Consider the following 16,299-nt stretch of genomic DNA (forward strand, 5'->3'; position numbering starts at 1 on the left):
AAATGTGTGTGTGAGGACAGAAGGAGCTCCGCGGTCCCGTCACTGTTAAAACCCTCCGTCCACATGTGTGTGAGCGGACGAAGAGCGTTTCCGGGTCGAGCTGCTTACGCGCAGATCCGCGACGGGAAGAGGCTCGAGACGAGCTCGAGGAACACGAGCTGTGCATATGTGCCAATCTGTGTGTATACACACACATACACACAAACACACACAAATACACACACACACACACACACCTCCTGAATTTCTTAACTTACACATGTGCATATATGTCTTAATGTATATATATATATATATATATATATATAAACATATATATATATATATGTGTGTGTATATATAAGATTAGCTAGCATTGTAGTAGTTTGGGTCGCTATGTTGCTGCTGTTAATAACCAAGAAACATGCTCAGGGTGCAGGTTCAGTATGTCCAAAAGTTTGTAGACACCAACATTTCTTCACATGTATTCCATATGTACACATGTACATACGTGCATGGATTGATATGCAAAATTCAGAGCCCACCCTTTATTTAATTTATAGTCAAAACGGCCATTATGTTCAAGTTATTCATTTTCAATAGATATTTCTATAATATAGATTAGATGTGGCATAATCCACTTGCATGCATTAGAAAAATGTCAAAGAAAAATAAGCAAAAGGAATCAAACAAAAATTTTGCAAAAAAAGAAAATGTAATATTAAAATGTAATATGATATGTACATGTTAAGGATTCTGTGTCATTGATATTAAATATTGTCTATTGATGGCCATTTTCACTGAAATAATACATATACATATTTACATATGCATACACACACACACACACACACACACACACACACACAAAACAGTCATGGCCAAAATTGTTGGCACCCCTGAAATTTTTCCAGAACATGAAGTATTTCTCCCAGAAAATTACTGCAATTACATGTTTTGTTATACACGTTTATTTCCTTTGTGTGTGTTGGAACAACACAAAAAAACAGGGGGGAAAAAACCCCAAAAATGATATAATTCACGCAAAACTCCAAAAATAGCCCAGAGAAAATTATTGGCACCCTCAATTTAATATTTGGTTGCACACCCTTTGGAAAAAAATAACTGAAATCATTCCATCAACATTCCATCAACAAGCTTCTTACACCTCTCAACTGGAATTTTGGACATATGTATATATATATATATATATATATGCATACATAGATGTATGTTAATACTGCTTGGCAAAATAATACAGTTTCATTTATTTAAATTCTAGTGAAAATGGCCATCAAGGACAATATTTAACATGATGCATACTTGCATGTTTATATATTTAAAGGACAGGCTTGGAAGTGGTTAAACAAACTAACACGTGTTAATATACATATATATATATATATATATATATATATATATATATATATATATATATATATATATGTATATATATATGTGTATGTATATATAAGTATGATAACTTCAACCCAGGACGAATGTTTTATTGATTTCTGTTTTCTTTTATTATACTCAAAACAGAATTTTAATTTAGGCGATGCAGAGTTCGCGGGAAAATGTCGTCACTTCCTGTTTTGCAAAGCAGTTCGGTTGGCGCGCGGCTCTGTCTGTCGGTACCGGCCAGCGAGAGACTTCAGGACTTTAAAACCTTCGAAACGGGGAGCAGCGATAAAAACACACGGCGCTCACCGCCTCGTTTCTCCGCAGACTCTGTTTGGAAGACACTTTTCTCCCTGAGCGGCGATAAAGACTTTAATCCGAGCTCCATGACTCCGTGTACGACTCCACTGATACTGTTAGCTAGCTAGCTTTTGTATTGGGTGGCTAACGCTGGCTAACAGGTTGTTGTTGTAGGTAAGAAACACGGTAACTGCACTTTTACCGCGTATTAAAGCGTGTTTACCACACACAGCAGCTTCTGCTGGATGGTTTTGATCCTTAAAATAACTGTCTAACACTTCTCTTCATCAGCATCGAAGCTAACAGTCAGAAAAGTACTAATTCAGCTTGTTAGCCTTGGGCTTGTGTCTGCTTTTTGTACTCTGTACAGACTTAGTGAGGTCCATATCTGAAAATGTAAAGTTTTTTTTGGTCCATATGTGTTTTGCTCAATATCTGTCTGATGAGTTTGCTTTAGTTGAGCAAGCCATATGGCTAAAAAGCAAGCTTTTCATCCCTTATTACTCATATTAGCATGAGATCACTGATTTGAATCAAAACAATCCAAATTTGATTGTGAATAAGAGAAAAAAATTCACTGGCTTCAGTTAGATGTTCACCCACAGTGTAACTGTTAACCACTTTAGATCAAGCAGCACACATTCAGTGGTATATTTACTTTTCATATCAAGTTTAGTTGATGAACAGTAATGAGTTAACTGAAATTCAGGAAGGTGGGCAGCCTGATGTAACTGTACAACCGCATATTTTGCTGTGTAGATAAGTGGTTGGAAATTGCTAACACTTTTTTGTTGCTGACCTTCTTGATCGAGACTTCCACCTGTTATGCCTTCATTGTTGCAGTGAGCAGATTTAGGTCACATTAAATTAGCTTTTCTGCTCTCCTAGTATTTTTTTTTTCTTGCTCAGTGTTTTATAATGGGGCTGCATTGAAACAGCACTTATGCCTTTTCTCTCACTTTCAGCCACATCAAGCAATGCTGTGCATGTCGTGACTGACAGAAAGCATGGAGGAGAGGGTTATGGATGAGCTTTATGGTGATCTTGGGCAAAGGCATTATGGTAAGATGAACAAATCAGTGTCTGTGATTGTTTGGGTTGGAAGTAATTAATTACTAAATTATCAAGCAAATAATAGGTGATAAAGTCATTCTCTGCAAGCCATTCTGATTTGAGGCGTTTTTTCAGTGTAAATTGAGCTGTAGGCACTAAAATGCATTGCATATCTGGAAGTTGTCAACAAATGCATTTAAAAGATAAGCGCCAGTGATTGAAACCTGTTCAGTTCTAGCTGTGCAGTAGTGGGACCAGACCTGATCTGGTGCTAGGGACGAATGATTAAACTTTCAGTGCTTGATTGCTGTAAAATCTGCCACAAAAAATCACCCTAAATTCTTGAAGTCCATGCTTTTTTTTAACATCTAATCAATAACATAAGCAAAACAATCAATCTAGCTTTCATTAGCTAATAGAACTGTTATGTTTCATCCATGGGCTGACAACAGGTTTGCTGTTTGTCGACCAGTGTTGCTGAGGGCTTCATTGCCTTTACGAGCTGTTGGATTGGTTTAGAAATTTCACACTAAGTTTGTTCCCACCTAACACGTCTTTGTTACCACCCACACTTTGCATAAAATCTCTCGTGCTTATTACAAGACTAGCTGTCCAGATCCTGAGGTAGTCGAGCACTTCTTGTGATCAGTCCTGTATGCGTGTTGGAAGCCACATTGACCCTCTAACATCAAATGCACTCCAAATTTCAGTATCATTCCCACATGTCATTTGTTTTTGGACGTCAGCATGCATGTTTATGAACATGAAAGGAATTTATTATGTGTGAAGGATGGTATGCGCTCCTCATTCTGATTTATAACTTGAAATATTTTGTAGGAAAAGAAGATTTTGTCAGTACCTAACAAAATGTATTTCTTTTAGATTCTTCACTGAATCATGATGAAGACTCTGTGGATATTTACTCGGGGCTAGACGACAGTCCCAAGTGTGATGGAGGCAACCGTAAGTGTATCAGGTTTATTCTATGGTTTCCTGTAGAAAAGGGGTGCATAGTGTGTCAGTGGTGGTGGTTGTGCAGATATGTAGGTACCATCACAGCTGTTAAATAATGTAGAAGTCTTACTATGAAAATCACAGATCCTAGAGCTGTGCTTTACCCTTATTCATTTTTGTAGAGGGATGTGCTCCTGTCTGACATGGCATCTCTGTTTTTCCCTCAGGTGAAGTCAGCACTTTCCTCTCACCACAAAGGGTGAAAGAGTCTATGGATTTGTATGAAGAGCTCATCACGGAAGAACGAGAAGAGAAAGATGCAACATACAATGAGGTTTACATTTTTACATACAATTTTAGCATTCACCGTATTTCTCTGAACAAAACAGCTATTATTATTAATATTATTATTAATAATAATAATATAAAATAACATAACATTTGATTAGTAAGCAAATTTAAAAGGTTTTAATTATGGTTGTTGCTTGTTCTTTTCTTTACAGTTGAAAAGTAAATTTGATGCTGCGCAAAACCAGGTGCAGGAATTGCTTGCAAAATTGCAGCAGATGCAAACAAAGGTGTGTACTTTTTCGTTTATTGTTTTTTGCTGTCTCCAAAATGATACATTTACAGGACAAGAAAAAAGCGTTCTTAACTTGTAATGGAAGTGAATGTAACAAGATATAAATTCTGTTTTTGTTTTTTTGTGGTAAGAGATGTTTTCGTTTTATGGCATTATTATAACTGTAAACAAGATAGCTGAGAGACACTGCAAAAAATAAATAAGGATTTATTGTGTTAAAACACTTTACTCTGGAGGGAAAAATGTGATTTATTTAATTTGTAATCACAGAACTCAAGCCTACACAAAGAGAACACCTTACTGAAGAAAAACATCTCTGCACTTATCAAGACTGCTAGAATGGAGATCATTAGAAAGGATGAAGAAATAAACAAACTAAGCAACAGGTAAATGACACCCTTTTATGACTCATTTACTGAATTTACTGAGTTTGTGTTTCCTACTAAATATAAATACACGTATATTCCGTGACGCATCAGTTACTACATTTGTACATTTGTCTTAACTGGATGTGGCTCTTGCAGACCTGGTCGGGGCAGATTCCATCAATCCTGGATAGAACGAAGCCAAGAACCCTGCCTGAGGAACCAGGCCAACACTGGCCCCAATGTGAACAGCCCTGCAGGCCCTTCAAAAGAGTCCCAGGAGTGTAGGGGAGGTCGGGGATTAGCAGAGGCATCAGAGCACAGGGATAGAAGTCGACTATCCAGCCACCCTGTTCATCCGGTAACGTCGACAGATGCTTCACCATCATCAGTGCTCCAAAGATGTACCAGAAGTAACCATGACCGTCCTTTGTATTGTCAAAGTAAAGACTCAATGGCTGGAGAGATTACCAACGTGTCCAGTCCAGTGGCAAAGAAAGGGGAAATGTATGCTCTGAAAGTGAGATCATGAATTCTCAAAATTGTATTACAGCAGGGCAGAACGTTTGTGATGAAACAGCTGGGACACGGATGGATAGCAAGGAGGTAGGTAAGGAATATCTGACAAAACAGTGTAATAAGCAGAGCATGGAGAGTAACCCTAAAGAGAAGAACTCGTCAGAAAAAACTCCATGTGATGTAAACAAATCAGAGAGACCACAAAGGGAGTCTGAGAAAATGAACTGTGCATCTAGCAAAAGCCAGCGTCAGCAGCAAGAGGATCCTGTAGTACTTAGGAGGTCCGGACGCGCGAAGAGTCCTTTCTCTCAACCACAGCACGTCTCACCGTCTAAATCCCACTCACAGTTGTCCAAAGGACCATCTAGAGTGACTTCAGACACACAGACAGAAAGCCGGAAACAAGAACAAGACAGACGCAGTAGGAGCGGAGCTCATTCTGTAAGTGAAATAAGCTCCTCTGAGAAGTCAAGTGTCTCTCTTGACCGGAAGATGGAGAAAAGAGGGTCCAGGGAGCATCACAGGAAAGAGGAGCGGCGGCACGAAGATTCTAGCAGTTCAGAAAGGAGACGCACCAGGAATGACAGGAGTAAAGAGTATGAGCAAAAGAAGACAAGAGAAAGCGAAGGAGGAAATGGACAGCAGGGAAACAGTAGCAGTAGAGAGGAAAGGAGAAGCACGAGGTCAGAAACCAGCAAAGAACATGAGCGACGGAATGCAAAAGAGATTGAAGAAGGCATTGCGAGGGGGGCAGCTGATAAAGCTGATAGACGTTTCAGAGATGGGCGGGACAGAAGCCACAACGATGTCCGAAACAGTAGGCGAGAATCTTCACCTGTTAAACATGGCGATCAAGACAGTGGTCGTACTCTGAGAAAAGATCGCGACGAGGATATCAACAGAAGGAAAATTTCTAGTAAAAGGGAGGAGCAGTTACCCAGAAACAAAGCATCCAGCAGCCTTGATGATTCTAGAAATAAAGCCTCTGATAAGCATAGTGTAAAAGAGAAATGTGTTGATATTGATTATGACAAAGGAAGAAGGAGGACTGATAAAGACAGACAAACTCTAGACAGAAAATCAACAAAAGAAATACCTGCTGCAGATATTGCAAAGTCTGCCATTCCTGAGAAATCTCGAATTGGTGAGAATGGGCATGTTGGTGAAACTGTTTACTGTCAAAATGAAAAAGTAAACATGCGGGCTCCATTGAAGTTAAGCAGCCATGATATTTCTGCCATGGCAGAAGAAAGTAGTCCAAAGAGAAAGTTATCTTTTATGGAAACCTTAAATCTCACTCTTTCACCGATTAAAAAGCAAAGCCAGTCTTCTGGACATGAAGAGCCAATTATGCAACCTCCTGAGGATGCTCACGTGAGCAATTCAGCTGAGGAAAGAGGTTCATTTGAGCTTGGAGAGGAATTCTGTGTCATAGATGAAACGGAAAACAGCCAAGTGTCAGTGGAAGCTATGGATGTTGAGTCAGCGTCTGCAACAGGTAGTTCTGTGCCACTTGACCCGAGCAATTCAGGCACGCAGCCAAGCCAGAGTCAGGACATAATTCCTGGTTCTGGGAAACCGAAAACAGACCTTCAAGACCTGGTAGTGAAAGAAAAAGGATTGGAATTTTCCAAAAGTGTTGGTGAAGCGACGTGTAAAGGTGTTACGACTCCAGTTGAGGAAATTTGTATTGATTTAGAGACACAAGAAAAGACCTCTGTTATAAATACAGACCATTCAGGTGATTCTCCTGAGAAATGTACAGACAGTTCTCAGTGTGCTGTAGATAAAACTGTGATGGCTGAAGGTTCTTTGCCCAGTGAAGGATCTGTGCCAGTTAATAGTCTGTCTGTTCATTCGGTTGAAGATGTATGCAAGAAGCAAGATCCTCAGGCTTCTGTGAGGAAGCATGAGGAGGACAGGAGTAGAGAGAATGCTAGTAAAGAATGCAAACCAAAGCCACAAGCCCCACTAACCGTTCAAATAGATGCATCTCAGGAGAAAGTGTCCACCTCTATCAAAGTGCATGCTGTCCCTGAGGCTTGCTCTAATGCAGACACCTCTGTGTCTTTGGAAGTTGTTTCTAGTACCGTCAGTGTAGATGTCAACCCACAATGTGAGCATGGCTGTGCTGACACACAAACCACTGCTTTGGATGTGGAAATGATAGGAGGCCTTCAGAACTTAGATTCTTGTCCAAGACCATCGGAAGGGGGACTTGCTGGGGCAGTCAACACCAGCAGCACTTTGAGAGGGAAGGGAACGCCAACTGAACAAGCAAGCTCCTCCCAGCCGGATTCCACAGAGGATGAGCTGCCAAACTCCAGGCCTTTCAATTCAGTAGTGGTGACCCAGGATGAAGATTCCATGATGCTTACCCTGAGCAACATCAGAGTAATTCCAGAAGCCATTAGCCCTCTCACAAGTCCAGTCCGCCAGATGAGGAAAGTCCAGCATAGTTTGGGAAAGGAAGCCCATGTTAAGAGTCTTAGTAAAGGTGGGTATGAAGCTGTTGTAGTTATTATAAATTGTTAATAAAGGATTGAAAGTGCCGCTTAACTGAACAAATAATTGTAGTAATATAAATGATCTTCATAAATGTTGCATAAACAGAGCTGGACATTGTCTACGTTAAGCAATTTAAGCCTTGTCAAGTGTCTATTATACATGTTTAGAAGTTTAATCAAAATGTTTGTGTTTTCTATAAAGATTTATCCGCTTCAGCCAGTGAGACGGATAAAGATACTATCAAGATGGACATGAACAAAGAGAATAAGCGACCTGATTTGTCAGTCATGCCCACTGTGGTGAAAGATCCGCAAGAGGTTCTCTCATCTACTGTTGAGGAAGAGGAACTTGAAGAGGGGGAGATAGACAGCAGGAGTGATGAAGAGAGTTCTTTGATCATTCAGAGTCCTCCACATGAAAAAACAAAATCAGTCTCAAGAAATCAGCCCAGTCCTAGGTCGCCAAGGCTAGAAAAAAGAACATCTCAGATGAGACCCACTGTTACTCCAACACGTGAACAAGACAGAAATCTGACTGCTGCTTCTAAAGACAGTCCCACTTTCAACAAGAGGCGTTTTAAAATAATTGCTGTTCCGCCCAAAGCGAAGGTTACAACATCTGCTGAATTTATGAACATGCTGTTGTTCATTCGGTCCGAGCTAAGGCGAAAGTACATGAAACTTCACAAAAATGTTACCAAGTCAGCTTTTTGCTGCATTGTTGACATGTCTCTAGCCTCTTTCACAGAATTTGTTGATGGTGTTAACTTTCATAAGTTTTGCTCTCAAGGAAATGAGATCAAATCTAGGCTCAATAAGATAATCTCTTCTGTTATGAGCAAGGTTTCTAGCAATGGCATTGTAAACCGCATCTTTGAGCAGCGAGCTGATGATCTCAAGCAAAAGCTGTGGAACTTTGTGGATGGTCAGTTTGATTTCCTGTTCAAGGAGCTGAAAGCAGCAGTTAAAAGTGCATCTGGACTTTCCAAGAATACTTCTTTTGAAAGCAAGTGTTTAAATTCCAGGGTGAAAGAGAGTTTGAATTTGGATATTCATAAAGTTCTAGCTAAAAAACCCTTGAGCACAGCTGAGCACAGACCAAATAAAAAGGATGAAGCTGGGGGCCATGAAAGCAAGCAGTGGACTACTCTGCACAGCTTGCCTGGTAAAATTAGAGGCCTTGGCAGCAGAGGCAAAAATATCAAAGCAACCATGGAAGGAGAGACTCAGGTATCAGAGAGACAGTCATCAGACCAGCTGCCTGCTGTTTCCACCTCTGAAAAATCTTCCCAAGAGAGTGTCCCTGCACCGGAGAATAAAATATCCACCTATGCCCGCCGTGTTTCTCAGGACAGGACAGACTTTGAGATTCTTACAGAGCAGCAGACATCAAGTTTAACTTTTAATTTGGTCACCGATTCTCAAATGGGAGATATTTTCAGGTGTCTGTTGCAAGGGTCAGACCTGCTGGAGGCTAGTGTCTCAGCTGGGGAGAATCAAAGCTGGCCGCTGAATACTCCACGAAAGGAAGGTCCTGCTGGAGAGAGTTTCATTGGAGTCGTAACACCCAGCAAGATCATAACACCATCAAACCTCACATGGACCTCAATTTCACCTTATAAGTTTGCCTCCCCAAACAATAAAATCCAAATACCTTTAAACCCAGAAGTCTTTGATGAAAGCTGCTTGTTAGAAGTCCCGTCTAACACTCTTCCAAACCAAGCTGCTTCTGGCCTTACTACAGTGAGTTCCCAGCAGCCCTTTTCCATTTTGGCTGAAGATTTGGCTGTATCCCTTACCATTCCATCTCCCTTGAAGTCAGATGGCCATTTGAGCTTTTTGCATCCAGCAAGTGGACAGCCATTGTCTGCACCAAGCAGCGTCATCAGTGCCCATTACAGCGAGGATGCACTTCTTGATGGAGAAGACGCCACTGAGCAGGACATACACCTCTCTCTTGATACAGACAATTCCAGCTGTGGGTCAAGTTCTGGTCAAACATGTGATGAGGATTCTCATCCACCAGTGTTTCAATTCAAACCAAACTTGCCCATGCAAGCAGAGGTAATGGAGAGGTCCAACGATCACTTTATTGTGCGAATTAGGCACACGTCCACTGCAGCGTCTGAGGAGCCTACACAGGAGCAGAAGGAGGCACAATCAGCAGTAGAAACTAGTGCAGTGTGTCATGAGGACAAGACTTTAGTCTCGCAAGCGTCCCTGGACAATGGTTCTCGCTCAACAATTCAGCAGGTGGTTACCGTAAGTGACAGAACAGAAGCTCAAATGTCAATCAAGGACACCTCTTCTAAAGGTGTTTTGGAAGGAAACACACCGGCTGTCTCGCCAAAAACCACTGGGGACCCAGCTGATCAAGCTGATGGTGATGCTGCAGATGCCTCACATCCCCATGTTGCCACTGGTGCCAGCGTTGCATTCAAAGAGAAAGACGATGCACCTGATACCAATAGCACATGTGAGAAGACACACAGAAAACGTAAGAAACGTCATTCTGGGCCAAAGGCAAAACGCTCTAGAACAGAGAAACACCAAGACAGACATGAAAAGCAGCGGCACAAGAAGAGGTCAAAGTCTTGCAAGGAAAAAGACGAGAAGACTCCTCCAAAGAAGGGGGATAAGTCTCCTCAGGAGTCCCCTGGTCTCTCAGCTAAGAATGTCATCAGAAAGAAAGGGGAAGTGGTGGTGACGTGGACCAGGTGAGTGCACTCCTGCTGCTGCGTATGAAACCAATAGTGTGTTCCAAGTCAGTCATCCCAACACTCATATTTTACACATTTATTTATTTTAAGGGATGAAGACCGGGATATTCTCATTGAGCTGAAGATGAAAGGAGCTTCCTCCAAAACATTCATTGCACTGTCAGCCAAGTTAAAAAAGTCACCGGCCCAGGTAATTTTTGTGCATGCGTAACACTTGTTAGTCTAGAGGCAGTTTGTGTCTTGGATGCTTGCATTGTAAGATCTTAATCTGTTGTAATTCAGTATTAGTGTGCATGCTAGAACTCTAAGTGAAATTGGGAACATGTTGGATTGTCAGGAATTGTTCCAGAAGTACTTTAGTAAGCATTTCAGTCTTTCTGTCTTGTTACAGATTGAAGAGCGATTTACTCAGCTCATGAAACTGTTGAAGAAGAAAGAGAAGATGGAAAACTGAGCCAGTGAGCCTGTAGGTCCCATTTCTTGTTGGTCCAAGAGTTGCAAGAGGACACATGCCAGCAGAAGCTGCCCATATCACAGACACAGATGTCTAAACCAGCCAAGTGGTCTTGTTTGGGAGTTTTGCCAAATTTAACAGATAAACTTGAACGTTCTGTCTGAGAACATCAGAATAAGCGTTTTTCCAGTGTTGCCTTGTGGAGGGAATCTCAGATGTACTGTACTGTAATCTCAATGATAGGTTTCCAATTTGGGAAACTTTCATTAGATTAGTCACCAGGTGCAAGCATGTACTGCCTAACATACCTTGACAGATTCAGCAGAGATCAGCAGTTTATCATTCTAAATATAAAGTAAAAAACATAGAAGGTACACTAACCAGCACCAAATGTCGTATCCCTGTAGCTCATTTGGCCCTTACATTGGCTCAACCATGGGTGTGCCACCCTAGTGATTGTCAGGTTTAGTAGGATTGTTGGAGCAGGGAAATCAACAAGCTGTGTAGCACTTGAGGACCAAAGGTAGGCTCCCATGGATTAGAGATTATTTTGTCCAGGTGAAAATCAACCAGCTTTCTTCATATAGATAAATAAAGAAATGGTTCCTTAAAACCATTGTCTGAACCTGAAATGAGCTAACTTAATGAGTTCCTGTATGTGCACTGGAATCATTTTTGCCTTGAATGCTCTACCTCTGAGAATTGGTCATAGTCATGCATCAGTGAGATCACTTTGGCAGGTTAAAAATCATAAGGTGCTCTTTATATGGTGACCGACCATATACCTGTACATTCAAAAAGTTTTCATTTTTTGAAATACAAACTCAGTTTGTAACAGTGTCCTGTCTTCTTTATTGAGAGCATATCACCATGAACCATGTTGAAGGGACCCCCTCTAACATGAACGTCTGATCTTTTAGTCGCTATCTTACATCCTAAATCACGTCAAGTCTATGTGCGGACACAAAGATCCATTCAGTATGTTTTTTGCATTGCAATATGCTGTTGCAAAGGTTACAAATAAATTCAGAAATGGCCTTTAATTTAGCTGTTGTAGTTTGTAATAGATGCGCCATTTCCTTTGTTAGATCTTCCACCTTTTGTTTTAACACTCGTTTCCCTGAGTACTGAAGACATTACTTAAGTGTTATCGGGGGTTGAAAAGCCTAATTTTGGCCTTTTGTTTTCATTGTCCAGACTCAGCAGAATCTGGATTTTATTTTCAAATTTTGGTTTAACAAATTAACAGGCTGAAAGACATGAATATATGTTGAAATGACTGTATGAGTTGTTCTTTTATTCCTTCTCAAATTTCTACCTTTTGTTTTTATTTAATTTTGTTGTTAAAGCATTTGAAAGTTGGACGACAGCCTTCTCTACAATTTATTTGAAACAAATATGCTGTATATATTGTAAATTGTGGGTCTTTTCACTTTTTAAAATAAAGCTAATTTATTTCAGTTGTCCTCTGTTGGTCTGTGTTTGCTGGTAATTGCATACTTTATATTATTCATGAGATCATTTTGAAAAAGCTTTCATCATTCACATTGCAACCAGTTGTCAAAACCCGTTCAGACCACCAGTTTTCATCTATCTTTGTCATTCCGGTAACAACTCGGCTTTCTGGCCTAAAACTAGCATTTGATATGCTATTAGTCATGTATTATTATGTACCGTAGGGTTCTTCATTAGTTTGACAAAACTCCTTATCTTGTATTCTTTTTTAATTTTCATCAATGGCTTATCACTACAATACCCAAAATGTATTACATAAATACATCATACAACCAATGGGAATCCCACATAGTGATAAAATCTACTGCTGTACCACTGATGTGGAGGCTAATTACTACATACATGAAATTTGGTGGGGTTCAGTAGCCAAAAATAAAACAACCAAAAAAAAAAAAACATTAGCTTGCCATATGGTGTCAATTGGTAGCCATTCTCAAATGGTTCATTTTGGCTCCTTTAATTCTTGCTGAACTGGAAGAACCTTTATAAATGAGGTAACAAAACTATTTCGACTACAGTTAGAAGATGAAATGTGTTCTATGTAGCCTAATTTGAGCAGGTTTAATGCATTGCATTCTGTGAAAATGAGTAGCAATCACAAGTGCCCACATTTTTTTGGATCCCTCTATCTCTTACATCACCCATAGACTACAGCGAGAGCCAAAAATAGCCTTTCAGGCAGTTAACTATGAAATCGGACATGACTCATTGATTATTGTGTCTGGTCTCTTTCAAATCAGATGTGGTACCTTAACTGCATATTCATACACCTTGTTCCAACCTGAGCATTAGCATCAAGCATCTGCATGTAAGTTGTAAAAAGGCAGGTCACTGTTAAGCACTACATGCATGCAGTGGTATTGACATGTGGACATTACAGGTCAGAAGGTTGTTGGGATTGTCACTAACATGTTCCCCCTCCTGCCTTGATGCTGTCAGTGGTCATGTTGTGCTAGCTATGCCCCTAAGGCGTTGTCCAGCTGCCCATAGATCGATTTAAGCCTCGTATGAGTTCACCGTGCAGTGGGTCTGGAACTCATTTACTGAAGCTATGCCCAGAGAGAGGATCTCACCTGTTTTAATGAAGAGGAGAGGATACTGGAGGCGTACAGCCAGTCTGCTAGTGTCTCTGGTAATAATGCTTCAGTGCTGAAAGTCATCTATCAGAAACTTGTAAGTCTGTTTACTTCTTTTCTTTCTTCTTTGTTCAGTCCCTTAACCACTAGGCTACAATACGGGTTGTATTTTAACGATATCTGAAAGTATACAGCCTGCCTGTTAATAGTTTACACTTGGCCTTCTTTTAAAATAAGAACAAAACATGGAAAGACTTTGATGATAAAACAGCTATTTGCTAACTTTGGGTATTTTTGTATTAGCTCTGTGTTCCTGAAGTTGGCTTAAACATCTGAAAGGTTTGAGTGCTGATGTGTGCTGAAATCACAAGGGGATAAAGTACAAGCAGTATGTTATTATTCCCAGGATAGTACTTTTGTCAGTTGTTCCTTCAGTTTTGAAGTTTGCAAAAGAAAAATGCAAGCTTTCTCTTTAAAAAGTTGTGCTAAATGTTCCCAAACATCTGATGGGCAGTGTACATCATGGGATCATTAAGTTGTTCAAGAGCACATTTTGTTTTTGGCCTGCATACACAGCTTTAGGCTATGTGAGACCAACCATGGGAGACTGGAACTTGTTGGGGAGCATCTTAGAGGAAGTCCACATCCACTCCACCATTGTGGGTAAAATCTGGCTGACCATCCTTTTCATCTTCCGCATGCTGGTCCTGGGAGTGGCCGCCGAGGACGTGTGGGATGACGAGCAGAGCGAGTTTGTGTGCAACACTGAGCAACCTGGGTGCAAGAACGTCTGCTATGACCAAGCTTTTCCCATCTCCCTCATCAGGTACTGGGTCCTGCAGATCATCTTCGTCTCCTCACCTTCCTTGGTATACATGGGCCATGCCCTGTACCGACTGCGTGCTCTGGAGAAGGAGAGGCACAAAAAGAAAGCCCAGCTCAAGGTTGAACTGGAGGTAACGGAAGGCATCGTGGATGAACACAAAAGAGTCGAGAAGGAGCTGAGGAAACTGGAGGAGCAGAAGAAAGTAAGGAAGGCCCCTCTGAGAGGCTCCTTACTGCGCACATATGTATTTCATATCTTGACCAGGTCAGTAGTGGAAGTAGGCTTTATAGTGGGTCAGTATGTTCTCTATGGGATCGGATTGGCCCCGTTGTACAAGTGTGAAAGAGACCCTTGCCCCAACATTGTGGACTGTTTTGTGTCAAGGCCAACTGAAAAAAGCATCTTCATGATCTTCATGCTGGTCATTGCTGGGGCATCCCTCTTCCTGAACATCTTGGAGATCTTCCACTTGGGAGTCAAGAAGATCAAGCAGAGCATCTACGGAAGCAAGCATGGCGGAGATGACGAGAGCATTTGCAGGTCAAAGAAAAACTCCATGGTGCAGCAGATATGCATCCTCACCAACTCCTCGCCCCAAAAACTGATGCATGTGACCCAGCCATCCTACACAGTGGTGCCCGACGGTCAGGTAGAACCTTTGCCCCTCTACCCACCTCTCACTACTGCCGGCGGCCCTCGGCCTGCCCTGGAGGCTGTGTCTGAGCAGCAGTCCAGGCAACTGCATCTCCCCAGCCAACCTGAGATCCAGGCACTCCGACAGCTGGGGGCCACAGAGCGTCGTGATACCCTGGACGACCGCACCCATTCCTGCAGCAGTGAAGAGTCTGGACCAAAGAGCTCTGGTCCTCCAAAAAACATTGGGCAGCAACCTCGAGCAACCCTACAAGCCAGCAACATCGAGATCCCGGCAGCCCTCCGGAATGCCATGCGCAAACAGAGCCGGGTTAGTATGTGCAAGGATGTGAGTGAGGAGAGCGACTCGCCAGACAGTGACCACTACCCCACAGCCAGAAAAGCGAGCTTCATGTCCCGAGGGCTGTCAGAGAGCAGGCTGGCCAGTCTACCAGACAGTCCAGAGTCCAAGAGTGGCTCAGAGTTGGAAGCCAAGGCTCAAGGGGAAAGCCCTGCCATGACCCCACCACCTGCTGCTGGTCGACGAATGTCAGTGGTGAGTAAGGCAGTACAACCTATTTTTAGAACAGTTGGGCTTTAATCATCACTGTCATGATAAAACCTTGCATCTTGAAAACAAGAATTTTACGGGATAAATATTCTTTACATCTGTTACTGTGAAAACTCACTTTTCTAAATTTCCATTGGTCAGTTCTTTATGAAATATTCATGCAATGTAAAGGTTTCTTCTGTTGTAAAGGCAGAAAATGAAAAAGTGACTAGGTTTTCTTATGACAGCAACATTATGAAAGTTGTTCAATTCATGCACTTCATAGTTACGATATATTTACATAGAAGCAAATAAATGCAATTTTTGTACAGATATGTCATTCCTGATTTGCAGTATGGTTACAGCCCAACGGGTTACCGGTTTCACAGTATTACTGTTATAGAACAGTGCAATATAGTGCTTTTTTCTTAAAGTGAGAACAAGACGTTAACACAAATTTCAGTCATTTTAATGTAGTCAGGTAGATATACTGATACCGGAGAAACCCAATGGCAATAATAAGAAAACAGAAACCTTAAAACAAGTGTTTCCCTTTTTCAGAGCATGATTCTGGAACTGTCTTCCATCATGAAAAAGTGAGCTCATGAAGATCTGATGGAGTATCTACCTTTGCGCCAAGCAGAGCGCCACAATTGGGCCATCGCTTTGAGTTTCCTTGGCTTCAGTGACTTCATACTACACAATTACTGGCTCTCTTCTGTTCTGTGTGAACAGCTTGTCTGTGTTCAGTCCGCCATATATAGAGCTACTCTAACTGAAATGCACTTTGGTCCTAACAATTTTTTTTTTCTTTTTAAGATGACGTTGACTGACGGAAGTGAAACTTTTGTACATGGAAATTAT

At 41.3% G+C, this 16,299-nt stretch overlaps 2 protein-coding genes across 2 annotated transcripts; both read left to right on the forward strand.

The window, feature by feature from the left end:
- The first annotated feature begins 1,586 nt into the window (after positions 1-1,586).
- casp8ap2 (caspase 8 associated protein 2) lies at positions 1,587-12,287 on the forward strand. Its single transcript, XM_036581363.1, is given in 11 exon segments — positions 1,587-1,854; positions 2,646-2,742; positions 3,616-3,696; positions 3,915-4,021; positions 4,191-4,265; positions 4,541-4,656; positions 4,795-5,149; positions 5,152-7,651; positions 7,864-10,378; positions 10,472-10,571; positions 10,773-12,287. Coding segments are annotated over 10 exon segments (5,967 nt in total). The 5' UTR covers positions 1,587-1,854; positions 2,646-2,687; the 3' UTR covers positions 10,836-12,287.
- A 1,738-nt stretch (positions 12,288-14,025) lies between these two features.
- Positions 14,026-16,035, forward strand: gja10b (gap junction protein alpha 10 b). The gene is made up of 2 exons (XM_036581364.1): positions 14,026-15,441; positions 15,997-16,035. Exons 1-2 carry the CDS (start codon positions 14,026-14,028, stop codon positions 16,033-16,035), a joined length of 1,455 nt encoding a protein of 484 aa, XP_036437257.1.
- Positions 16,036-16,299: the final 264 nt, after the last annotated feature.

The sequence above is a fragment of the Colossoma macropomum genome, unplaced genomic scaffold (assembly GCF_904425465.1).
Source record: "Colossoma macropomum unplaced genomic scaffold, Colossoma_macropomum, whole genome shotgun sequence".
Taxonomy (NCBI): Eukaryota; Metazoa; Chordata; class Actinopteri; order Characiformes; family Serrasalmidae; genus Colossoma; species Colossoma macropomum.

Bases quoted from the DNA above. Each gene is read 5' to 3' on its own strand.
- gja10b (XM_036581364.1), top strand. From the start codon at position 14,026: ATGGGAGACTGGAACTTGTTGGGGAGCATCTTAGAGGAAGTCCACATC. The intron at 15,442-15,996 runs GTGAGTAAGGCA...TCCCTTTTTCAG, and splicing joins CTGGTCGACGAATGTCAGTG to AGCATGATTCTGGAACTGTC.